The sequence below is a fragment of the Pseudopipra pipra genome, chromosome 2, assembly GCF_036250125.1.
Source record: "Pseudopipra pipra isolate bDixPip1 chromosome 2, bDixPip1.hap1, whole genome shotgun sequence".
Lineage (NCBI taxonomy): Eukaryota > Metazoa > Chordata > Aves > Passeriformes > Pipridae > Pseudopipra > Pseudopipra pipra.
This window is the reverse complement of record NC_087550.1, coordinates 18496039-18522167: the sequence shown is the minus strand read 5'-3', so window position 1 is coordinate 18522167 and position 26129 is coordinate 18496039. Positions and strand designations below refer to the sequence as shown.

The 26129-nt window shown below is 40.5% G+C and overlaps 1 protein-coding gene across 9 annotated transcripts; it reads right to left on the bottom strand.

Annotated features, from left to right (window-relative positions):
- Positions 1 to 1149: 1149 nt before the first annotated feature.
- On the bottom strand, positions 1150 to 22584 carry CD47 (CD47 molecule). Of its 9 annotated transcripts, none has more exons than XR_010428014.1 (12): positions 22439 to 22584; positions 18862 to 19212; positions 17521 to 17562; positions 15209 to 15298; positions 13273 to 13374; positions 12722 to 12814; positions 12111 to 12206; positions 10234 to 10326; positions 8521 to 8552; positions 6212 to 6341; positions 5534 to 5561; positions 1150 to 3533 (listed from the first exon to the last, which is right to left on the bottom strand). XR_010428014.1 is itself a non-coding variant. In XM_064644153.1 (12 exons), exons 1-11 carry the CDS (start codon positions 22482 to 22484, stop codon positions 5536 to 5538), a joined length of 996 nt encoding a protein of 331 aa, XP_064500223.1. In that variant the 5' UTR covers positions 22485 to 22584; the 3' UTR covers positions 1150 to 3533; positions 5534 to 5535. The 9 variants fall into 9 exon arrangements, 7 of the variants coding, with proteins under 7 accessions (XP_064500223.1, XP_064500224.1, XP_064500226.1 ...); XM_064644153.1 differs by having other exon boundaries at positions 6212 to 6236; XM_064644154.1 differs by lacking the exon at positions 22439 to 22584 and adding an exon at positions 19502 to 19541 and having other exon boundaries at positions 6212 to 6236.
- Positions 22585 to 26129: the final 3545 nt, after the last annotated feature.

The following is a 26129-nucleotide window of genomic DNA, read 5'->3' as shown; positions in this document are numbered from 1 at the left end:
TCCAGGATAGTACTGGCTGTATCTATGACGCAGGCACAGAGCACCAAAGCACAAAAGAATTATTTACTATAGAAAAAAAAATAAAATTCTTCTGTGAAACAGAATGAACTAGAGAACGCCCACTTCTACTATTAGGCAGGAAGCTTGGTGATAAACATTCATTTACAGAGCTCTGATAAAGCACTGAAGCTTCTGTCAGAAGGCTTCTGGACTGGACAGCTGAGGTTGGTTTTCCTGGCTTAACTGACTGCAGCAGTGAGGATTACAGGTATTAGGTATCCCCGACAATATTGCATTGAGATATCCTCTAGTCACATACACTTAGATTAGCACTGTTTTTCTCACCTCAGAATTCAAGCACGCAGTTTTCCTGAGCTTTAGAACCAGGGCCACTCTGAGCTTACGGTTCACTTTGCAGTTAGGTCCCCGCACAGCAAAACTGGAAAACTTAAATTTCATCGCTCAAACTGTGGTTCACGGCTCCGTTAGAGAGGAAAGTGGGTCTAAGGAAGTCACAAAACATTTCTGAAGGGATCTTTTAAGTTCAACAGCCATGGTTCAAATCATCTTGAACAAGCAGGGAATTGCTAATAATTTCAACTGTTGCCATCAGCTCCACCGAAGAGGATGTGTGAGTGGAAATGCTACCGGTCAGCTCTTGTGGCCTTCTGTCTTTTGTCCACTGTCAAACATCAAATGTAACTTCAGAAAATCCAGAACTTATGCAGTAGTGCTTTAGCAGTAACACAAGAAATCCTCTTCTCACGGAAACACCACTCCAGCGCTACGAAGACTGACTAGAAATATGCGGTGCTCTGCTGTGCCTTTCAAGTTACACCAGGAGCTTGTTAGTCCTCAGCTCGTATTTCCTCCCACAGCATACTCCAGTGACAACATCTGATGGGTGATGTCAGTCAGCGCCATTGAAGTTATTACAGGGCAATCTGCACACTTGCTTCACCAACCAGATGACCTTCTGAAGGAGAAACCCAACCAAAACCATCTGCAGCAGCCTCTGTAACACTGAGAACAATCCTGTATATCCAGTAAGTCATACATAAAGGCAGGGAGAAGAGCAGCTATGACTGTGAATTTATGGAAGCAGCTACAGAAGTGCAATGTGCTAGAAACAAGAAAATCTCCCGCAAAAACAACTTAAAATGACTTTATTTTTTAAGTATATTAGCACGATATTTACAAAATCATTTCTTGTTTAATAAATAAAAACATTTTCTTGGGTAAAGACTATAGATCTATAGATATTTCAAATGTCTGTATGTTTATATATACACACATGTACACACACAAATGAAAGCATACAGTTATGAACAACTTTGGTCTGAAATTACTGGTGGAAAAGGGCTGGATGTATCAATGACTTTTTAAACTCTTGCTTTTATGTTTGTACCTACAAGAAATCCAGCCCTTGACACAACAGGACAGTGGGTTTCTCCCATTTCTGGGGCAACTGATTCTGCAGCTCCTACATGGACACTGAGCTCTGAGCTCCTCGGGTTTTGAGCTCGGCCTGATCCCACGGTGACACAAACGGGTTCTGCTGCAGTTTGCTTTACAGAAGTTAACATAAAGCTATTGTACATAACAGTTTTTATAAGGCAGAATACCTCAACAGAATTCCAGTTGATTTGGTTTTTTAATTCCTCAGCTGCTAGACTTTCACCTTGCCAGAGGGAATCACTAGTTATAAATAGGGAGCACTGCACAGTACTAATCAGATAAATTCTTACACTGAATTGTTAATGGAGAATCATCTCCCATCTTTAGCTAGAGATCACTGACATTATGGAAAAACCTGTATCAAAAGATTCATAGGTAGGAGCTCAAATCTTACAGGAACACTCCCACTGACAAAGTATGACAGTGAGTGTAAACCATACATGCTTCTTCCATGTTTTATCACGTGAATGATTCTCTTCTCTGTGCCCAGTTCCACTGATCCTTGTGAGGGCTGGACCACGGGTTGCTTTAAATGGTTCAATCCTGCAGCCTTAGCAAGAGGGCTGTTTACAACAGCACCTCGTGTAAAATCAGGTATCTCAATTTTGTTTTGTTGAATTCTTGATGCCAAGTGCATCAAGACTTGGAGCTCAACATGCAGAGACCCAAATCTCTGCAACATGCACCCACAATATGGATATGGAACCTTACTTTGTAACATTCAACTCTGAGAAGTGCCAAATTACTCAGAATCTTTAAAATCGTGGATTTTATTACGTTACTGCTTGGCAACAGCTTTCCAAACCAAGTTTTAAATTGTTAGGAGAAAACCATGTGTATCTTTGAAATACAATACCTTAGTACAAACAGCAGACAGTGTCAAGATTTCTACAAAGTATACACAAAGTCCAAGAGAAACCAAGTATATTGGAACAACTCTCATAACAGCTGTAAAATGTGGTAAAATCCCATGGAATGTGCAAGTCCTAGAAAACTGATTTTTAACTGTACCACATATATATATACAGAAACTGAGCTTCCTCATTTCTCATCAGCTCCTCCTACTAACTTTGTATTTTATGTATTTGTGATATAATGGCAGCAACATAAACTTCGGTGAAAAATTATATAGCTCCTTTTTTCCATTCAAGAAAACAAGATTTTAAAACTCTGCCAAAAATACACTAAATAGGACGACTCCTATTTTTATGAAGCATCCACGACTTTTACAAATTCACTGAGTTAAGAAAGCCTGAAATTGCTTCCAGTACCACACACTGCACAACATGAACACACACACAAGAACCACATTCAGCATGAAAATTACTAACTGCTGTGCTCTGTAATTCCAGTGCTGAATTAGGCTCCAACAGCTGAGCAGTTTCTCATCCAGGAACACAGAGGAGGCACGGAGAGTTCTCTCACTGGACAGAAATACCGGCCACCACAGCATACATGGCTACTGTCCAGAGAGAGGAATGCTAATGTTTTGTGGAATTAGAACTCTGTTAATGACTTCAGGAGAACTGGGAGTAAACTTTGCACTTATGCAACTTTGTGTAAAAGGTTTTACTTTTTCTTATACAAGTTTTGCTGAATGTCGGAAAAGATGTATTTTTACAATCTCTACTTCCTGCTTGTATCACACACATAGACCATACTTTGCCCATGCACACAAATAAAGAAAACAATAGTCTAAATGGTATTGCAACCTCTGGGCTGAGCAGGCCCATTATCAAAGCAGTGACTAATGATAGTTTTTGAAAATAATACCACTAAGGATTACTGCAGGGAGACCCTGCAGTGGGCAAACAGTGCTTTCTCTATTCTCACCCTCAACCATCCCATATATACCATAACAAAAGGAAATAAAGATCACATGTGGGCAAACACACATGTTCCTTGCTACAGCTGCTGTGACTATAAAATTACGTCATTTATATCAAAAGCACTTTTGCCACACATGCAAAACAACCAGTTTCCTGAATTTCTTCTCGTTGAGTAGTGCATCTTCAAGGCCACGGTGTATCAACAACGGTGTACATTTTGTTCACGCATCACATAACTTTGCAGTTCTGGGAATTTAAAAGAAAAGACAAAAGATTGTTTGGGAAGAAAAGCAACCCAAGTTACAGCTTAAAAAAAAAAAAAAAACACTTCTTTTTTAATTTCAAACTTTGAAAGCACGTTTAGCGGTTAAATAATGGAAAAGGGTGTTAGTAACAGCAAGTGATGTTTCAGGCTCTCCACTACAGAAAAGTGGACACTGCCTTGGAGACCTCTCTCACTTATGAACTGGAATAAGCTGAAGTGGCTCCCAGACTCAGCTGTCTGACTCACCATGTCTTTACTCCTAATGCCAGTTTACTTTCACATGCTATTTTGTAAGCTAGTGTGCTTCAGCATCTGACTCAAGCCCCCTTTGATGTGTGAACTTTCAGGGGAAGGGTACAAAGCAGGTAGAGCTCCAAAGGTTACTGCCTCCAGCTTGTGAGTCAGAGCACTTGCCTTCCATCTGTAAAACCTTCTGTTAATTTTTAGGAGCCCTCTTTCTAGGCAGAAAAAGCAGACAGATTTCTAGCCTTACCCTGAAAGGAAAAATGAAATGGATAAGTGGCAATTTCTGGGCTTTGGAAGCTCTACCTCAGCACTAGAAGAGGAGGTGGGTTTTCATTAAGCCTAAAGGAGACCCAAGAAGAAACAGTCAACTTACTTAAAATTGGATCTCCAAGCCAAACTCTACCTTGTCCTTCAGCAGTATGTGGTAACTGCAGTGGACCCATCCTTACCTCCCTTCTGGTCTCTTTTGAATGCAATAATCTGACAAATATCTATTTGTTTCCTGATCTCAAACCACTCTGTGAAGAACAAGCAGTAGCCACTTCTGGAGTAAGATCTACCTTCCATTCCTCCTAATTCAGATTCTATTAACTGGTATGCATTTAGGAGACACCAATGCAATTGTCCTTGGTATTGCAGAAGTGCATGTATTCCTGCTGGTTTAGAAAATAACTTGGATACTTGGATGAATCATGTAGTAGTCGCAAGTAACAAACAGTATAGTAACATAAAGTTATATGTTACATATAGTAACATAAACAGCACATAGTATTTGTAAGGAAGTCTTGTTTTAAAACCAACTCACACATCTTTTTCCAATTAGGGCTAACTAGGATCTCACTTACTGTCACATTGTCAATTCACGCCTCCCAGAAGTGGCATGATATAAAACTATTTCAAGTGAACTAACAGATTTGAGTAGCCTTAGTCTTTATCCTGAGTAGCAAGAGGTTGTCATTTAATGCAGGAGTACCAGGCTAAGGGTCTAGTGATACCTCATCACAAGCCTGTTCAGTTTCCAGGAAGAAACATAAATACCAATAGCACCAACAAGTGCTCCTTTATCCTATTCCCATGAAAAGGAAGTACAGCTTCTGAATAGAAAGTGATCAACAAAACCATTTTGATTTTCAAATGTTAGCATCTAACCTAAAATTGAAACTCTTCAATGAGAGCAATCTGAAAAAATAACAAATTCAGTGAAATCTGATTGGAATACAAGCAATCTAATGAAACCAAGAGAAATAAAGTAGCACCTAAAGAGGGGGAGAGGGACAGAAAGTTACTTTTAAACCACTTTCCTGTGAATTTCCATGGGCGATCACAAATTAAATGCATAGTAAAAGCTCAGTTATATAAAAAAATCCAGCAATAAAACCCCAAAAAACTCCTATCGAACAACCCACCACCAAGGAAACAGTCCATGCATCTTGAATACTGAATGAGCATAAAGGAAGCGTAAAGGTATTTGATTTTCCACATTTGATCAGAAACATCCTATTGAATAGTTCTCTCACTGACTCATTCTCTTCACTGTTTAGGAGCACACATTCCTCCCCTATGCGTGATACAGAATACAAATTCTCCTTCTTTTCAATTAAATATAATTTGAATTAAGAACAGCACCTGCCCCGAAACTGCCCTCCAAGTTTCATCATATTAGCACTGGGTAACTGTAAACATCCTCAAATACACGTTCAATTAAACAGATATCTTGAGATATGTTTGGACTTACCATCATTCTAACATCACTCCTTTTGCATCTTTAAAAGCCAAGCAAACGGATTAGTAACGAGTCAGCAAGAAATGCTTCAGAATTAACATTCAGATTAATTCTAAAATTCATGTTAGAACTTGCTACTACTCAGCATGCCAATTAGTGATTATAATAGCAAAGAAAAAAAAAAGACAAATAGAATTTTAGAGTCATCCCCTTCTCACTGTAAACTTCCCTCACCTTAAGTGCTAGCAGAGTTTCCCCAAACCATGCCAGAGTTTCCCCAACCCAAAGAAATATGGGAAAAATAGAGTGGCAAGGATAGATTTTACTATAATCAGAAGTATTTCACCTAAACAAATGGGTTTGAGGAATTAATATCAAGACCTGTCCTTTTTCTCTTAAAAGCTGGACATTCTGCAAAGCAGAGAGGGTGGATAAAATATCCTAAAATATTAGATTTGTCCTACAACAGTCAAACAATGCCACTGGCTAGCAAGGAAAGTAGCATAAAGCAGGGAGCCTGGATCTGCCATAACTTCCTTGAGAGATCAAACTCCTATGTCTCACAGAGCCACATACATTGACATATTGATCTGCCATTTCAGTGCTGTTCTACTGGGAACTACAATTATTGTTCAACCTTTTTCCAACATTAATCCCTTAATTAGAAGATAAGCCTTGAATATCACCTACCATTTAGTGGTTCTTCTACAGCTTTCTGCAAAACATTTAAAAATATATATATGTATAAAAAGCCTTCATGTTTATTTTTGGCTCGCCACAGTTAAATTACTCTAATTGACATATACAGTAAGTAGTGATTCTAAAAAAACGAAGAAAGCTTAACGTTAATCAAATTGCTGACTAGAGTTGTGAAAAAAATTTAAATCAATCAATAGCTGCATTCTCCAGGTTGTTTTCCCCCACTGTGAATGTTGGCTCAGATGAAATACCCCTAGGTGGCAGCAGAAGGCATGCAGATATTGCTTTTAAGCTCCAGCATCTAACTGATTATTTGTGCCATTTGATCAATGGTTAGTAACAAAGCAGCAGGACTAAAAAGAAAAAAAAATTAGTAGCCAAGCAATAAAGTGGAATCTCCTCAAAAAGAAATACACGACAGTTGTGCATTTAGTCTGGAAGACAATCATTAGAAACAACACACGCAATTACAGAAGTGCTAAAAAAATATCAGTACTTGGTTAAGATGGCAGATTTCAAAACACACAGCTTTTCCCACCTCCAACTCAAGAAAATCTCAATCATTTTGTAAGTTTGCCCCAGCATCAAAATGAAGCCCTTCACCAATATTAAATTTTCCATAGTCTTTAGATGACACAGAATCAAAGTATATTTTCAGAATTCCTTCACACCTATTTACTGCCTCAAAGCACAGTAATATTTGCTGAACAGCCCTAGGTGGAAACAAGCAACATATTAACACACTTCAATTTCCACTAAGTCTTTCCGTGAGGCCTGTACTTCATGGACACAAATTACGTCACCTGAATTCCTTTGTATCTAATCCTGCACTAAACAGCAGCTACAAAAAACATTTTTAATGGCTGAGATTTCCAAGAGACCTCTAAGATTTCAAAATTTCTTTTGCTTTCATTTCTGTCTCCAATTCAGAGAGTAACACGAGGTTCACTACTATCTTACTGTTGCTATTTGTTTACTTCTCAAATCCTTGCTGCAATGTGAAACCACCTTGGTAAGGAGAACAGCTCACAAAGAGGACAGAGTCCTCATCAAAGGATGCTATTTTGCATGCTGGTTTCTATTTCAAAGTTTATTTACATCCAAAATTAAATTAAGGAAAAAAATCTCTTGCTCTGTTTACTTCCGTTCCACAAGTAAACATAAGGATGTTAGATACAGACAAGACTGCATGTTGAATGAAGGATATCTTTAATTAAATTTCTCAGCTCATTTTTATAACATAATTACCTTTCTGAACTTCTTTTTCTTCTTTTTTTTTTTTCAACTCTGTGCATTTATATTCCTTCCATAAGTGAGACCAGTTCTCTGAAATACTATTCCTTAAAATGACAATGGATGAGAAAAAGCAAAGGAAATAAAAAATTAAAAATCTCTTGTCCTAACTGCAGTCAGCTCTCATGTCCCATTTTTGGAAACCATCTTTCTGTAACATCTGGGTCTCAGGCTGTTGACTGGAGACCTGGAAAGGTGCCTCAAACAATGGCTGCCACCAAAGAGATGTTCCCCTGCTACAAGGAAATTTTACTGGTATTTTACAGTGGTGTCTCTTTACTTGCTTGTGCAAAAATGCCAGAAATCAGGCAGTTCACATTCATGAGTCACTTGAAAGCACTGCCCAAGTCTATGAAAATTACTGTTTTGGAAATTATTACTCTAGAATTCAAAACACCCGTCTGAAAAACCTTCTTTAAAAAAACCAAGGTGTTTTTTGATTTGTTCTGTGTTACCTAAAGACAGAACTCTGTTTTCAGAAGGTCTCATCAAATTAAGGGGCATTATAGGGAAGTCAGAAAAAAGGTCAAGGCTATACCATCCACATAGCCAGGAATTAAAAGAGAATATCACAGAGTTTTGATGTACAAGACAACAGAAAAAAAACTCCTAAGTCTTTCTTACAAGCCACCTGGATGTTTTGCACTCACCTTAATGAAAAAGCTTTTCAAGAAGGTGAGCAGGAGGTCTTTATAAATATAGATGAAGGAGTGCATTGTAAAAGAATGCCCTTGACATCCACCACCTTTTACTGACAGCAATGGAAACTCCATTTGGGCACAACAGTCGGAGTAGCCACCAGGTAAGGGTGGCAATTACAGTACTACAGACACACTCAATAGGGACAATGAAGACCAACTCACTCAACATTAGACATCTGTTACACAGCCAGAACTTTTGCTTGCTACCAACCTGGTCTGAATTCGAACTAGTGAAGAAAGGTTCAGTATCTCACTACAATCCCCTGAGCCATCTAGTCACCCCAAATTTATTAATTTTAAGCTTACCCCTGGACGAGGATGATCTTTCATTCTGGAACCTAAAATAATTACAAAAAAGTGACCAGGCAGATGAATAAATGTCACAATCAACCAAATAAAAACAAAGAATCATAGACTTGTTAAGGTTGGAAAAGACCTCCAAGAACATCAAGCCCCACCATTCACCTAACACTGCTACCTTCACCATTAAACCATGTCCCCAAGTGCCACAACTAGACAGTTTTTGAACACTTCCATTAACAGTGATTTCACCATGCCCCTGGGCACCCTGTTCCAATGCTTGACCACCCTTTCAGTGAAGAAATTTTTCCTAATATTCAATCTAAACCTGTGCTGGTGCAACTTGAAGCCACTTCCTCTCATCCTGTTACTTCTTATCTGGGAAATGGTATTATCTACTGATAAATCTTGCAACAGAATAGCAACATACAAAATTGAAGCTTCCCCTATCCAAAATGACTTAAGTTGATGACCTGCAAATTCTTAAAGCCTCTAAGCACTCCTCTGTTTACAAACTGAATAATCTTATCGCATACAGTCTGCAAATTGTCTCACTCATGCACTCAGCTCTAAAAATGAATTACACTACACACTATTCACTGTGCTTATTTTGGTGTGCTAGTCTACCCCCAGTCACATTTGACTTCTTCAGCCAGCATAATCAAACCACAAATACAACATTTATGCAGACCAGTAATAGCACACAGTATTTAAGTCATATACAAGTAGACCAAAGTCAATTAAAAAATACTTTTATTGTTGTTATTAAAAGGCTTGCTTCAGCTCTGTCACATTTTTGACTCATCTTCATCTATCCTGGATATCAAATATTAGGTATGCTGCCTTAATTTCTTCTTTACTGGAAATCTTCTCTGTCTCAGTGTCCATTATTTCTGGCCATGCCCACATATGGTGTGCACACACTAAACCTGGAAGCCTGCACGGTTCAGTGCAGACTGGGGAAGCAATGTATCCTCAACTGCACAGTTCTGTGTCCAAGCTAACAAGCTGCTTGAAGAGCCTTCACGCACAGCTTGACAGAAATAATGTCCCTCTGCTTTCCCACCCAAGCTGTGGAGGCCACATAATGTTCTGCTGCGTTGTGCCAGCATTCCAACCACACGGCATTGCTGTGGTTGCTGCTTATTTAGCAGATCTTAAAATCTCTCACCTTTTTGAGATCTGATGAACAGACCAGACCAGTTTCTGAAACAAAGCCTTGCTTTTCTTTTCTCTTGGTTTTTAAAATTAAGCATAAGTAAACCCACCATTCACTAAAAATGAATGCATTGAAATTGGTCTTACTTTAACCCACCAATAACCAGTGCAAACCAGTAGGCAGATTTTGCTTCTTTAAATCCATATTTTGATAAGCTCGTCATCACCATCCCAAACCCACTCCATGATATCCTTGATATCCTTTTGCTGTCTACATTCTAAGCCTCAGCAACCCAACTGCATAAATGCAGAACATAAAAAGCAACCCTCCTACAACTGAAACAATCTTACTTAGGAAACCTGGCTGTGTTATCTCAAAACAGTTTATGATCAACTGCAGATTTCTTTACTCAAAATTCCCTACAGGCTCTATGAAACAGAGCCAACACATACAGACAACGCTTCAGTCATTTTTAAAACTATGTAATTAAGAAATCACACCTTATGCTCAAATAAAAAAAAGTCTATTTAAAAAAAAGCAGAATATTAGGTGCTACTTACCCATAATAAACACGTAAACCAGACTGAGCAAACTTGCAGTAGCCATAATAGCTAAGCCAGCAATCAGAACAGAGGCATGTAATGGAGGACAGGCTGTTTAAAACACAATAAAAGCAACTGTATCATCTGACACAAGTAAAAGCACAAACCTTTATTTTCAGATATAACTCATTATTAAAATAAGTAAGCCTGATAAAAACAGATGTGATTAATTTCTCTTTCAAAGCTATCCAAGAACTACTACTACATCTTCCTTTTTTTTGTATACATTCTGTGGTGATACAGAGGCATTGACTGATTTATTTACATGTACTATTCTATTAGTTTAGGTATTCTACTGACATTCACTGCAACTGACAACATTCTTTCATTAACTGTATTTTAAGTTTAAACTTTACATCTTCAATGCCAACTGTTTTGAACTGTAATCACATCAGATTACAGAATACAATACTGCTATTGAAAAAACAGGATTAAAGAAGGGAAGAAGGGTGCAGAATATGTGGGTAGTTCTGAGGCAAATCAACCACAGATAACAGAAATGCTCCATGTTTATGGGGATACCAGAACAGGGAGAGGCTATTAAAACCTAATCATACTTCACTACTAAAACTCCTTGTTCTCTCTGATCCTCCTTTCCAGGGACTTAAAAGTCATTGCAACTATCTGCAAGCTCAAGCCAGGATGAGCAATTTCTACTGATGCCCCTTAAGGGTCATTGAGCTAAACTTCCAGAGAGACAGGTAACATCAACCATGCATGACCTGGGAAGAGACCACCCTGAAAAAACAGAGAGGCTTTTCATTGAGAGAGTAATAAAAACATCCTCCATTTTGTGTTACTCCAGAGCATTAATGCTTTACCAGAAATCTCCTATCAGTTTTTTTTACTCTTACATCTTAAAACACTTAGGTGCCCCTTAAAAATACCTCTGTAAATACTAAACAATAACCATAAAACTCAAATCATAACCCCACTGAAAGGTCTATCATTCCACTCAGATTACACAAATCTTTAAAAAGCATTTCAAGGAAAAAGAGGTCTTAAATCCCCAACCAAATAAATTACTAAAATGAAGAATGTCTCTAGGAAACAATAAATCAGGAGCATAAAGCACCTACAAGGAACATGAGTATGTGTATATTCTACTACTAAATATACTGCCAAGGATGCCTAGTCCTAAATTCACCCTTTTCTCTGCTGTAGGGTTCTCTGGTGGGTGCAGGGGAAGGCAGGGAGGGGGCAAAGGGAGGGTGAGAGGCAGGAATAATGGATATCACTGTGTGTGGTGTTCAGTTAGTCCCTTTACCACAGTGACTGTTTTTCAATGGTGAAACAGAATGCCAACCAGAACCAGACTTAAAATAGTTCAAGAACACTTCTAAGTTTACTGTCTCTACATTTACCTTCTTAATGTGTTTCAATGGTATTCACTGAAATATTCATGGACTCAGTTGCATACAAGCAGAGATTAACAAAGAATTTCTGATTTACTCATTGAACATGAGAAAATTATTATGACTCTAGTTTAGTTTCTAAATACCCTAAGCCTCAGTAAGAATAACAATAATAGTCACCTAAAATCAACACTGACTTTAAGGCCCTAACATGCAAAATTAAAACAATTTTATTTTTCATAAAGCAACTGTTCCTAGAATGCAGTCATGAAACTGATATATGTAATACTACCTTTGGGCTGTTCTTCTTTCACCAGATAAAAGAGCATTAACACAGTAGTCCTAAACTACATTTACAAAAGTTACTTGCTAACACTCCATGTAGGGTAGCCATTTTCACAGCTTTTTAGGGTTAGAAATAAAGAACATGAGGTGAAAACAAAATCAAAAAACCACTTCCATAGAAGACAAATTGCTTACCTGGGACACACAGTGCAAAACCAACCACTGCAATTATATAACCAAGAATTTTCAAACCTATCAGAGCCAGTGTTGTATGAGGTAGACTGTCAAAAACTGGGAAAACAAGAAAGACAAATAAAACTATAGTTTTTCAAGTTTAACTACAGAGACACAAAAGGTAGATAATTCACATAAAGTTAGAAAGCAGATTCTCTTAGATTCTAAGCTCAGCCAGTCAATGTCATAACAAAACTCAAAAGTCACTGTAAGGCAGGGCTCTTGTAGGTATACACACACCTAAAAATTATGTACATATAAATAAAATGATAACTAAACCACAAGTAAAAAAAAAATTAAACACACATTCTGAGAGCCAGTTATTCAACTCAATTCCTAAATCCAGGAAGGAAGAGCAGAAATCACTCAAATGTGCTACCCTAAATCTCATTCTTCAAGTAGACAACTCAGCCAAACAAACAGGTTGAACATTTTATTTTGAGATATGAGAAATGTCAGGAATGCAGGATGCTATTGTAGCACCTATTTATAAAACTGAAAATATTCTGTAGGTTAGGGGGGGAGAGCTCAATTTTTTCCATCCACATGTTAAGGAATAAATAAACACTCACCAATTCCAAACATGAAGTATTGTAGTGGTACCAAAATCACAGCAGGGACTACAATTAGGCCAAGACCAGCTTGATTCAGTGCAGTGTAGCCATCTACAAAAATTTATATGGAAATTAGTATAACAGACGTCGTTAATTGAATAAAGCACAAAACAACAAACAGAAATCATTAGCATCATCAAGTTTCCAGGGTTCAGAAAAAATCCCACTGAACCACGAGAAGTCATCTAGTCCCTAATATTCAGCCAAGGCAGTAGGATAGAAAACATAAATACAGAGTCTGTATCTTCCTATGATCACTTCAGGGCCTTACAACCCCAACATTGTTTCTGTTGTAGTCTATATATATAATTTTATATATATAAATTATATATATATATATATATGAATATATATATATATATAAAATTTATATATAAAATTATATAATTTTTTTAAAATTTAAAATAGATGGCAATTAATAGGTGGTGCTAACTTCCATCCTACAGCATGGAATAGATCCTTTTGTGCTGTTTTTCCCTTAAATTAAGAAAGCAATTTTCATCACTTACCTTGGACGAAAAGAGCAGTGCCTACACCAGCTACAACTGCTAAGATGACAACTGCTACTATAATGCACACTTTCCTTTGAAATTCAATATCATATTTTAATGCTTAAAGACAAAAAAAAAGGAGACAGAGAGAAAAACAATCAGAACTGTTCCTAAGCAAAGAAACTCAAGCTCCTAAAAATTAAAACTATATACATTCCCAAGATTTAATTTGCTTTCATTCCTGGATATGGTTAATACAGCTTACTCAGAAAAATGAAACCCGGCAGTGGTGTTCTGGTCAAATTCTTAAATTTCTCCTTCCATACAATTCAGGTGATATGTTAAAGTAACCTGAGCCATGTCCCAAAGTTAACTGAGGTAGATGCACTACTGACATTGAGATGTTACAGTGAATTTGTTACTCAGGTGGAATGTCAGATAGGAATTCATAAATTCCAGGTTTCATTCTCTTCCTCATGACTCTGTATGAGCTCAGACATATCACCTCTGTCTCCAAAGGAACTTAAATCCTAAAAGCCAATCCTGTAAACAAAAACCCCAAAAAACCCCACCTCAAACAAATCAACACAACCCCCACAACCCACAAACCCAAAAAAGCCATACATTCCCAAGTGTTACACAGAAAAATCATGCCCAATTTAACAAGCTATTTAAAGGTATACAGTAGCATTGATGGATTCACAGGTTTCCCAAAAGGGTGCAAATTAAAGGAAAAAAAACCCTCCTAAACAAACCAAAAAATCCCAACAATTAAGTTAGAGGTCGCAAAACTCTTTTCCGCACAGAGGTCAAAGACCTTTCAATAAATTGCCCAGGTGCAGAAACATCCAAGCACACTCAAATTACTCCTATAAAATGACAGTGCTTCTCCATGAAACTATTGCTTTCCTAAAAATGTTGAAGTTCTGCTCTGAACACAAGGTAATGACAATTCCTGAACATATCAGAGACTCCTAAGCCATAAACAAAAATTAATCCAACACTACGGAAATAAAATAATTTTTAAAAAACTGTATTAGTTTTCAACCTCTGACCATGGATGAACCTTTGAAGAGTCACATAGCACTTCCAGAAGTTCATGAAAATAAAGGAAATGACATATAGATGGTTGGATACATATCTGATTATTACAAATCACTCTGAGTGTGATTTTTTCCATTTCTCATGGACTTGACTCTTAGCAGAACTGAGTTGTTTTTTTTTTAATTTTTTAGAAGTCTACAAATTGAGAAAGCCTGAAAAAACTCAAAGATTGATGTAACAAAATGCACAACAGGGATCCATCTGAAAGGCCAGAAGAAAGCACACTCTACACTGCACAGCAGTTGGACACCACTGCATAAAGAGCACCCAAGGATTTCTGACACTGGTGAACGATTGTATTGCCTCTAAAAACATTTAACAAAATCACAGATGTTGGTGTTAAATTATAACTCAGCCAGTGCTAAAAGACTAATGAACAATTTTACATTAAGAAGACAGAACTCTAATATTGATTTTATGACCATAAAATGAAACATTTTTGTTTCTAATTTTACAATAAAATCATGGTGTACCAACTGTGAAGAAAAGTTTCCTTGTTCTAACGAACGACAGTACCCATTACCAATTACATCCCACAAAAATTATATACCTGCAAAAGAGCACATCGTTTTGCAAATGATACAGTCCTGGCAGCAAAAACAGCCTCACATGGCAGACGAGTTCTAAACACAGACCCCAGAAAGCAACTCCTATTTGCAAGCAAATGAGTGGTGCGGCCCAGACCACTTAGGGGTAAACACACACCACCTCCCTGAGTATTATCTGCATCGATTTCACCCACATCTTTCAGATGTGAGCAGCATCTTTCACTTTGCACAGATGCCTCTACACATGCAAGGGATTTCAGGACAAATCAATAACTGCAAAGAATTGAAGAGCCGACACTTACCAATAACAGTGAGCTGAGCCGCACACAAAATAATAACTATGCACAGCAATGATATGATGATAGCCCTTTCCACTAGGAGGAACCATGATCCTAGAGAACAAACAAAGAAAAACAGTAGGAAGAGAACAAAAACTGAGGTTATTAGCTTTGCATTTATTGTTCCTTTTAGGCTATGCCCTAGATTGCTCAGTATTATATGTTGGATAGCATTAAGAGTTATAATAGGCTAAGAAAGCTATGACCTCTACCTGTGCAGGTTTCTCCCTGATCTTGTGTGTGACAACCTACTTTTTCAGTATTTCCAGTTACCTTAACATTTTCCAAACTGGAGGTCGTACTCTCCACTGGAGTAGAGGATATGTTGGTGTTAATTTCTGGCACTACAAGCTAGTGAGCTTGTGGAACTACAAACAGCACTGCAGATCAGAAAAACAGTGTATTTAGGCTAAGCAGAGAAGATACGAGAAATCTGATTTGATACTTCCTCAGCTATTCTACTCTATTTTCAACTGCTGTAACTCCTGAAGAAATCCAGGTGTGTGGTAAGGAATACAGGAGCTCACCTAAGTGAGAGTGAAACACAGCTTTGTTAATTTTAGGTCTTCCCAACATCATCCATTTAGTCTTTTTTCCCCCTGCAATTTGGATGCCTTAGGCTGTTCAGTCAGTCGTGCTGTAAGACCCTGTAAGCCACCTTCCAACATAAAATTCTGAAAATATCTCCACTGAACTAGAAAATGTAGTTAATTCTTGCATCTCTGCTCATATCTTCATTTAGACTCACTCAGTGAATCCCAAGTCTCCATTTCTTACATTACACTTGCCACCATTCCTCTGCCTGCATATTGGCTTCCAAAGAAATTTCTAATCTTCATTAAGATGCATATTCATTGCACTTTCTCTCCATATACAAAAGCCATATCTGTAGCTCCAGAAACGTGGACTTAAGTAGCAATACTTTATAACTTTCAATGCCAAGTGAGTACCCTGAGGACAGGTTTTCAGTTCTTAAATTCCCCTCCTTCCCCTCCCTCCCCATCTCCCTCAAGAGTTGCAGAAGAAGATACTGGTGGATGCAACAGAAATACAAGACAAATGCAAAACAGACTGAAGGCAAAGAAGCAGGAAGAATATCTGCCAACTTCCTAAATGCCAAAACAAAGTTAATTTATTGAATAGTTTAAAAGAAGGCTTTCAGCTTCATTTGCATTTTCAAAAAAGCAACTAATATCGAACGGTAGCTTCAATGCACTGTTGCCATTCTCTAGATAAGCCACATCCCAGAAATAATGTTTGATGCAACTGAGAATAATCAAATAAAAAAAGGATCTGCAAGCAGAGACTTAGAACCAACTTCACTTCCTCTGTAGCATTTCCAGATGACACTATCTGGTATTATAAACAGAAAAAGAGCAGCCACAAAGCCTGGTATCTGCTAGGACTTCAGCCAGCAACACAAGACCACATATAGTCCAGTCTTAGACTATAAAAGAACCTACTGTACAGAAATGCTTGCAATATTGAGCATACATGCAACATGTAAATAAGAGGAACAGCTGAGCACATTTTCCTGGTAAGATATTTCCCTTACTCTGGTGTTTCATAGGAATAAAATAAACTCCTGGCAATAAGTAATATTTTGAGAGCCAATATAAGCAAGTCAGTTCCAAAGTCACGAAAGAGACTTGCAGACCTAGGCAAAAGAAGAGAAAAGAGAAGAGGGAAAAGAGAAAGGAAACAGGGGAGGAAGAGAAGGAAGAAAAGAGGAGAAGAGAAAAAGGAGGGAGAAAAGAGAAGATGAAGAGTGGAAAAGAACAGAAAAAGTGGAAACTTGACAGTCGCTGTCCTGATCAGGAAAGAGTGTGCACAAAGACAATGGCACTTGCACTTGCTCACTCTGCTACCCAATTCCTCGGTGAATCCAGGAATCATCTAGAGTGAGACGGAGAATGGTTGGCTCTTGTAAGGCTATCTTTGTAAAAGCATCAACTGGAACATGCTTGTAGTGACAGCATGTCATTACATTGCTCAGAAATGACAGAGTGAAGACTGGTACAGGATTTCCATAATTCACTAACCCTTTTCAAGACTCAGTAGCTACACTTCCTTCTATTACCTTATTGTCTCAAGAGTTTCTCTAGAACACTGAGGAGGAACAAGCAGGAGAAAGCTGTACAGAAGAATGGCAAGAGAGAGCAAGCAACTGTGTTACCTTCAGCTAAACTCTTAAACATAAGATTAAGTTTTATGTTTTCTAGCATATTCTCTCAAACCTAATGTGACCTTGAAACTATGAATTATTCACAAACCACCTTCTTCCTTTGGTGTTGCATTTTCATCGCCGCAACTGACAACTAGAAAATGAAATCAGAAAAGTTACATCAGTTTCCAGCTTTGTTGCCTTTGTACCAATTTCAAAATTGTAAACACAGTAAAAATAAAATTCACAAACGGAACTCGATTCTACTACATTCTCAAGCCTTGTTTCCTCTTCTAGAGCTCAACAATGAATGGCAAAAACAGCCAAAAAAGGTTGCATAAGAGAAGGAAGGGAACTGTGTAGACCTCTTCTCGTTTTTGCGGTGTTCTAAGAAACAAATGATTTTGTAGCATCTTCACTTTCAGTGGCTGTGCCCCTCTTAATCCATTTCAGGATCACAATTACATGTATATGGCTAACTGAATAACTAGACCCAACTGAGAATTACACAAATGTCCACAGCAGGACATCTGCCTGAGCTTCCTAAAGATTTAACACGAAATGCAAAAGGTTAATAACAAAAACATCCCAGGATAATTCCAGAGTGCATGGGTAAGGCAGCATGTCCTACACAGATGCAACAACATGTGGTGCTTCTGAGAAGCTCTCCAGAAGCAAGAAGCAAAGAGGTACACAGTGTACACACAGAAAAGTGCTCTGTCACTTCTGCAGAGCATTGGACAGACCACACATGTACAGCAGAACCCATTATTCAACAACTGAGGTGCTGGAGCAAATGGGCAATGGATGAGAAATTCATTTACTGAATTTCATGAATTTTAACATCACTTTAAACATCATCTTCTGAAGATGACATTTAATCCTAGAAAATCATAACACATTATCAACTAGTAGTTGCATTTTCAACCTCACTGGCAAACTGCGTAACTTCTGATCAAGTTTGAGAGCTTTTATACAGAATTTCTATTAGTTCTACCTGTAATTTTCCAGCAAAGATAAAAGATTGCAAGAAGCAATTCTTCAAAGAAAAGATCTCTGCAGACACTGTAATGAACGTACACATTTCAGTATTGTGAAGATATTAGGAATATGTTTCAGTATGTAATGCAATAACATGAGGTGTTGACTATATCAAAACCTGTATAATCTAAGAAAATGTGGGAAAGCATAGATTTTCCTGTAGTACACAAATCATCCTCAGACATTATTACAGAATGAAAAAACGCATTCCTATCTTTCCCACAGAAGCACTCCCCTGTAACTTAAACCAAAATAACTCTTATTAGCTTTCAAGTTAGAAGGCCTGGATGCTACATTTTTTGTATTTTCAATTCAAAGGAATACATTGACGTGGTCATTATTTTTCTCCTTCCCTCAAGATTTTGCTTGTTTTCCATCCCAACAGGTTCTAAAAGAATAGTAGGCAACTCACCTGAGCTCTGCCTAAGTTCCATTCTTGTGTCTCCTTCTGTGTTTGATTCTGTTACTTCACAACTGTAATTTCCAACAGTTGCTTGTCTAGTGGTAAGCACCAGAGAGGCCACACCCTTGGTTAAATCCGCCCGAGATAACAATTTTGCTGACGAAAAGTCTCCATCTCTATAAAATTCGTTTCTTCCTCCATGAAAAGAAAAAATTACCTTTCCTTCTTTTTTCCATGTAACAAACATGACAGTTTCATTATTCTTCCTCAGATTAGTCACATAACAAGGCAAAATGACAGTTTCGTTACAGTCATTTTTTTCAACAACGTCTGTTCCAGTGAGTATCAACTTCGCAGAACCTATAAAGAAAAATGAGAATGGACACATTCAGAATTATTTCTTAATACACATGAGAACAAATTAAAAATTATTACAACATGTGACTTGGGAAAACAAAACAAACTCTCCCATGAAACCACAAAAAGAGAACCATGCTTTAAAGGAGAAACAAAAGAAGGAAAAAAGGGCATTATTATAATTCTACTCCTCTGCACAGACTTAGCCATTCTCACCTCCATTTAATGTACAGATATCATAACCTATCATAAATTTAAAATAAAAGCAGTAAAATTTTGGGTTACCACTTACTTGGACACTTCCCCTGAAATGCCATATGCAGAAATACTGCATGAAGGCCTGGTTTCTGCAAAGCATACACACAACATTAACCACGAGTTGTGCCATTGATGTTCAAATTTCTGCTCCTGAGCACGCAGGTTAAAAAAGTCTACTTTTATACTTCTGAGAGAAGGCAAGCAGGGCAGCTTAGTCAGGAAGGGTTTTTCATTTGTTCCTTCTTATCTCTGAAGGTGGAGCCAAATTCCCACAGCTTTAGAGCATTTCTTGCAAATTCTCTCTCTTTTCCTTTCCAATGGAGAAGGTGCACTCGCAATACCATATATTAAATGAGATAATTACTTACTTCAATTATAGTGTAATTATGTAATCATTATTATTCGAGTGTATAAACAGCAGAATTAAAAATGGAAAATTTGTAACAATGAAAGGCTTTCAATGTTTTATTTTCTATATTTTTCCTTCTTTGGGGGAAATCATAACATAGTTTAATAGCTTTCTTAACAGTAATTGCTCCCCAAAGTTCCACAGACATTAGTAATCCAAAATGCTTTATTACATCCATCTGATAAAACCAAATATGGGAAAAGGTATGTAAAACAAGACCACAACCCCTAATACTGTAAGCACAGAGATTTACACACTGGAGAAGCTCCATGGACCTCAGAGAACTACTGCTACTCACATGTATAAAACCAGCACAGATTAATCATGTGTACTTGATGATTAAACTTCATTAGGGGAAGGGGAGAAAGGAGAAAAAATAAAATCAATAAAAATTGTGTCACTATTTGCCGTAGCTCTTTTTGTCAAAGCAAGAGTCTCAGATCAAATTTAAAAAGCACTCATCTCTGAAACACTGCTTTACTATTCTCACACGGGTCGCTGGATTACTACTGAATATCAAAAGCTTATAATAAACTGGCTCCGTTTGTATTATGCATGATAGTGCCTTACAAGGAAGAAGGAAGGAAGAATTATTCTCTGGCTTACTCACTGTGTTGCATTTTTAAACTGTACCTCAAATAATGAAAGTAACAAAAGCAGAACAAAGGGAAACTATACCCAAACCTCAATCTATGCCCTAAAAAAACCCACGTGTACACAATTAAACGGTTCTTCATGAAGTAAATTTCACATGTGTTTCCCACTACCTCAATATAAAAGTTTGGGGGGTTTTTTCTCCTTTAGAGCCAATACATTTATATTTCATAGGAAGAATTTGTTCACCACTGGCTTCATTTCACGGAGAAAGCTGATTTTTCACTAAAGGAAGGGACTATACTTCCAAATATTTACCAAAGCAAATAAAAAACCAACCATCCTGAAGGAAATAAAAACGAATTGATTAAAATCTTCTTCCTAGTATTAGAGCAGAGCGGCAGCGAACTGTAAATTCCTGATTCCACCGGTCTGCTGGCGTGCAGTCCATGAGAGCTGGCCTGTTTTGCCTGCAGCCAGTGCAGAAGTGCCGGTGTGAGCTGCTCCCCAGCCGAGGGCTGCGGGAGTGAGGCACAGGCATCCAGCAGGGAACAGACCCGTCTGTGCGGGTTCTGCCCTCTGCGAATGCGGCTGCTTTCGCACAAGAGTTTGTGCGGCTGCTCTTGCACACTAAAGGGAACCTCACTGCTTCCTGCAGTGGTATAGCAACTGAGTATAGCAACTGAGTCTTGAAAATGGTACTTCCACTATCAGCTTCCAACAGTCTTCTTGTGGTAAGAAGAAGCCAACAGAACCCTCCGGCATTAGTTCCCAAATCCCGCAGGCAGCGGACAACTGGGTGGGCTTTTCTCCTGGATTATCAGTTCAGAGGCATCACATTAAGGCAACAATTTCAGAGCCTTACACTAAGCAGTTAGGGGCTTCTGAAAAATATGCGATTGTGAAGCTGACATAGAAAGGCTGTTTCAGATTATATATGCCCTGCCAATTCGGAATGCTGCACAGGGTTGACAAAACTGGCTCAGTCTGGTCACTTGATGGGCGCTTGCAGTTCTCACCGACTACAATCCGCGCTGGGGGAATCACCTCTTCAGCCCGTCTACTGCTAACTCAGGAACCCAGACGTACATACGAGCTTTAAACACAGACACAAGCTTTAAACATGCAGATTTAGACGTGCTGCTTACTGACAGAAGAAAAAGCCCCTAGCACCTGCGACTCGGTCAAAGTGTCGCTACTTTTTTAACCCTCCGTTCCCCCACCGAATTTTTTCTCAAGGCAAAGAAGAAGTTAAGATGGTGCGGTGTCACAACTGCATATCAACGGCACGCGAACTTAGTTTCTAAGATCAAGAAACATCGTCAGCCATTGACCCTGCGCAGCCGGCAGCCAGCTGGATTGTTTCAGGAAAGCACACTGAGCCGAGCTGCCCTCACGCACAAGAAGGCGAGGAGCAGAGCTCTGTGCACGGCGTCCCTCCTCTCCCCCGCAACTTCTGCGGGAAGCAGCGCACGCCCGGCCCGGGGAGGGTGCGGGAAGCGCTAAGGCGGGGGGCTGGATGGCAGCGTGTGCGTCCCCGCTCCGTCCCAAAGCACGGCGAGCTCCCGCTGCGCTCCCGCAGTCCCACACGCTCCTGCTGCCACCAGGGACAGCGGGAGCTCCGGGCAGGGGCCACGCGAGTCCCCGCGCCGGGAAGATGGAGCGGCGGCGGGACCGGGACGGGCGGCGGCCGCTCCGCTCGGCTCGGCCCGGGAATAGCCCTCCCGCCACCGCCACCCACCCTGGCCCTTCCCGCGGGACATGGGGGCGGCTCAGCCTTTGCCTCGCACCCCCGGGGCCCCGCCAGGGACACCGCCGCGGACACCGCCGGGGCGCCTGCGCCGGGACCCGCTGGAGCCGGGGGCGCACGGGAGGCGACTCGGGGCGGCTGCCGCGGCCGCAGCCAGAGGGGCCGGGGAGAGAAGGAAGGAGGGAGGGAGGGAGGGAGGTCGTGCGGCGGTGTCTCACCTGCGCGCAAGGCGCCGAGCAGCACGGAGGCGACCAGCAGCCACATGGCGGGGCGGCGGCGGGAGCGCGGCCGGGCCGGACCGACGGGCTCGGAGCGGCGCCGCAGCGGGCGGGGGCGGAGGGGGCGCGCTCCCCACTGATTGGCTGCGGCCGCTGGCGCGGGGGCGTGCGGGGCGGGGCGGCTGCACGGACAGCTCCGCGTTCGTCGGCCCACTCATCCTCCTCCTACTGGCGGTGGAGCTGCTGCAGCCCGCCAGAACGGCTGCAATAAAGCTCGTTTTTTGGTTTTGGTTGGCTTTTGTATTTTTTTTAAGTAATTATCAGGACGCGTATTCCACACCCGCGCGAGCTCCGGGGCCCGGCGTCCCGGCTCGCGTTTCCCCGCACGCACAGGGGACAGGGTCGGGTAAAATGGCTGCTCTGAGGCGGCCGGGGCTGCCAGGGGAAGGTGCAGCGTCAAGTAGCGGGGAAAACATTGACAGGGCGACTCCCGGGCCCCCTCTCTAAGCGGCTCCCTGATCGCTTCACTGATTTCGAACCCTTTATTTTGTGAAGGATAAAACACCCCTGGGGGGCTTAAAGCCCCCCGTCCTCGCCTGCCGGGCTGTGGCCCCGCGGGGCAGGGGCGGGAGGGAGCGGAGGGAGCGCTCTCGTTTCCCGGGTCCCTTCTCGGCAGTCAGCTGACGCTGCGCGCGTGAATGATCCCGGCGAGGAGATGGGAGGGATTCCTCGTTGTCGCTAAAAGCCTGTGGAAAACCAGCCCTTGCCAGGGGCACGTTTGCTTCTGGCTGTAGTGATACTCTCTATGTAAAGACAGCACTGACGAATCTGTAAGTGATCTGTTGTCAATTAAAAGTGAGGATAAATGCTCCATTTTCCTATTTCTACGTCTGCTGTGATACACACATTTGACTATTTCAGCAATGGACTTTTTTCTCCAGGAGTAGCCCTCTTTAGGACCTTTCTTTTTAATGTCTCAAAATTTTGGCTCTATGAATACTTGCACTCTAAATGCATACTTTGTTCTTAGGTGAAGAACATATGTGTTGGTGAAGCTTTGAAAAAGGACTGATAAGTATATATCTATCTATAGATAAACATGATGTTTTTACAAGTCTCACAGTTCAACAGAGGACAAAAACCAGGGTAGAACCAAAATTCTCTGAGGAACTGAATTTCCATACTTTTTATGTCTCATATGGGATTATTACATTTATGGGGGTTTTTAGCAGCAACATTAATATTGGCTTGGCTGGTTCTTCCCCCCCCCCCATACCCCTGCTTCCTGAGACTCCATTCTTCTAGATTCTTCCCTGTCAGTGATTAATGGATGCCTTGACTGCTGTGTTTGTTTCCTCCAGATATTCATAAAGCACTCAGACATCCTCAGGCATTCAAGTTTAGTAAAAAGCCTTGAGCAGTGGGAGCCATCTGACTCCAGAAATGATGGAGGGGGCTGGCACGAAGCTGCTGATCCTGCTCCTTCCAGACTGACTCAGATGATGTTCTCTGGAGGCCAGAAGAAACGAGCTGGAGCAGAGGGTAGCAGGGAAGACATGTCTGCGTCAGCTGTAGCTCATGCATCTCTGCCCAGACCGAGCACTGGCGCGCTGATAGGCACAGGCATTGGGGTCCCCTTTGTGGGGAGCTGCACAGCGTGTTTTCTTTAACCAAACTGGGGATGCTCTCCTCCCGCTGCAAAGAAGAGAAGGCTACAGCTGCAGCACGCATTTGTCCCTGTTGCTAAGGCAACAGTAGCACACCCACGCTGGCCTAAAAGCAAAACAGCGCGCATGGGAAATTTCATCCGGCCAGGAGTCTCGCGTGGGAGAGCCTTGCTCTCTCAGGTGCTGCCTCCTGCACTACTGAACCAGGTTTCACAAACCCCCGAAAGATAACTCTCTGTGCATGCAGTTTCCCTGGTTTTGTTGGGAATAGCCATGCCATCCAGAGAGGTGTCCATCTGGAAATACTTTGTCTTGTAATGCTCTGCCTTCTGCTGCTGAGGAAGGTCTGCAACACCTCTGCTTGCTGGTGGCTTCAGACAGCAGGACTGTGCAGCACAAGGTAGTTCAGGTGCCCACTGAGACAAAGGTCGGGCAGCTCTGCTTTCCTTTCTGAACCAGGAACACAAAGCAAACCCTGCTGAAATAGAAGAGCTGCATGCTTTTAACCATTTTCTAACACCACTGTGACCATTTCCCTCTTGTTTTGCCCATCACTCAGTGCTTACATGCTGTAGAAGCTCGTACAGAAACATATCTCAGAAGCTGTGAAAAGCACAACTCTGACATATGGATTAAGTCCAAGTGCTCCATAAATGAGAGGTCATATATTTTGAAAACTGTTCCTGAGTCAGTCTCTTATTTATGACTTCCAAGGCACAGTTTTGGTCTTTAAATTAGGCAACTATTTTATTACCACTACTAGGCACTAATCTACCATTTTATACTGGCTTACTGCTCTTTGGAGTGCCATTGATCACTCTCTGGGGTCAGCAAGTGAAGCTGTGACAGGCATGAATCACATACACAAGCCAATGTACAGGAGGCAGCGACTGCTGTGGCTGGCAGGAAACTGCTGAAGAGTGACATAAAAGCCTGAGTGCCTAAAGCAAAGGGTGTCTGTAGCTGTGATTTGTCAAACCAACTGTGAGGGCTGTCTCCCTCGGCAAGAAATGCAGTGGCCAGACCTCCGTCTGTGTTCCTGGACTCAAGAAATGCAGTGGCCAGACCTCCATCTGTGTTACTGGACTCACTCGAGACAATCGTATGGTAAAACTCACAGGAACCACTCATACCCAGAAGTCACAAGGCAGCAACTTCATGAGTAGTAAATACCTTGCTCTCCCTCAAGCACCAGCAAGCATTCACAAAGGAGCCTTTTATCCCTTTCGCTTTTGATCTAGAAACCTAGTCATGCCAAGGTTAAATGAACTGACTAAGGTTGCGTAATATGCCAGTGGCAGAGCTGAGAATAGACACCATCTCCATTTTTCCAGGCCTAAGATCTAACTCTTAGGCCCTTCCTGGGGGCATAGGCAGGCTACCAAAACTATACATCACAGCTCTATAGAATATGACATTTTTAGAACAAGCTCAACCCTGAACTTACAATAGTCCTAAACAACGAAAACAACAACAACAACAACACAAAACAAAAACAAAAACAACGAAAAAAAAAGGGGGAGGGGAATTAAAAAAAAAAGGAAAATAAAAGCAACAATATTATCTTCTTAGGAGTGCTCCTGCCTAGGAAGAAAGTAAAAATGGAATTCAAGTGGCATTTATAAATATTAATGGACTTCTAAGCACTAGCACATTAAATAAGTTCCCAAGGGCCAAAGCCTGAATTAACTTTGAGTAATAGTTGCTGGAGACCTAGGCAAAAATAAAGCAATGCTGTGAAAAAGTGCTAACCTTTCACAGTTTGATGGGGCTAAAATGCAGTCATCTGTCCTCCATTTCAAAACAAAGTATTTTAGGGAAACGATTCTTCTTTCATGCTCCTCCCCCTTCCCCTTCTTGGTTTACAATGCATTCAAATACTCCTGTTGAGTATTTGAATGAATTTTTTTTTTTTGCATTTCCTGTTTTCACCTGCTGCTGTAGCTGCTGGGATTCATCAGGTAACTTACTGGCTTTAGTGACTTGGTGGCAATTGAAACCCCAGCATGTGAAACCCTCTCATT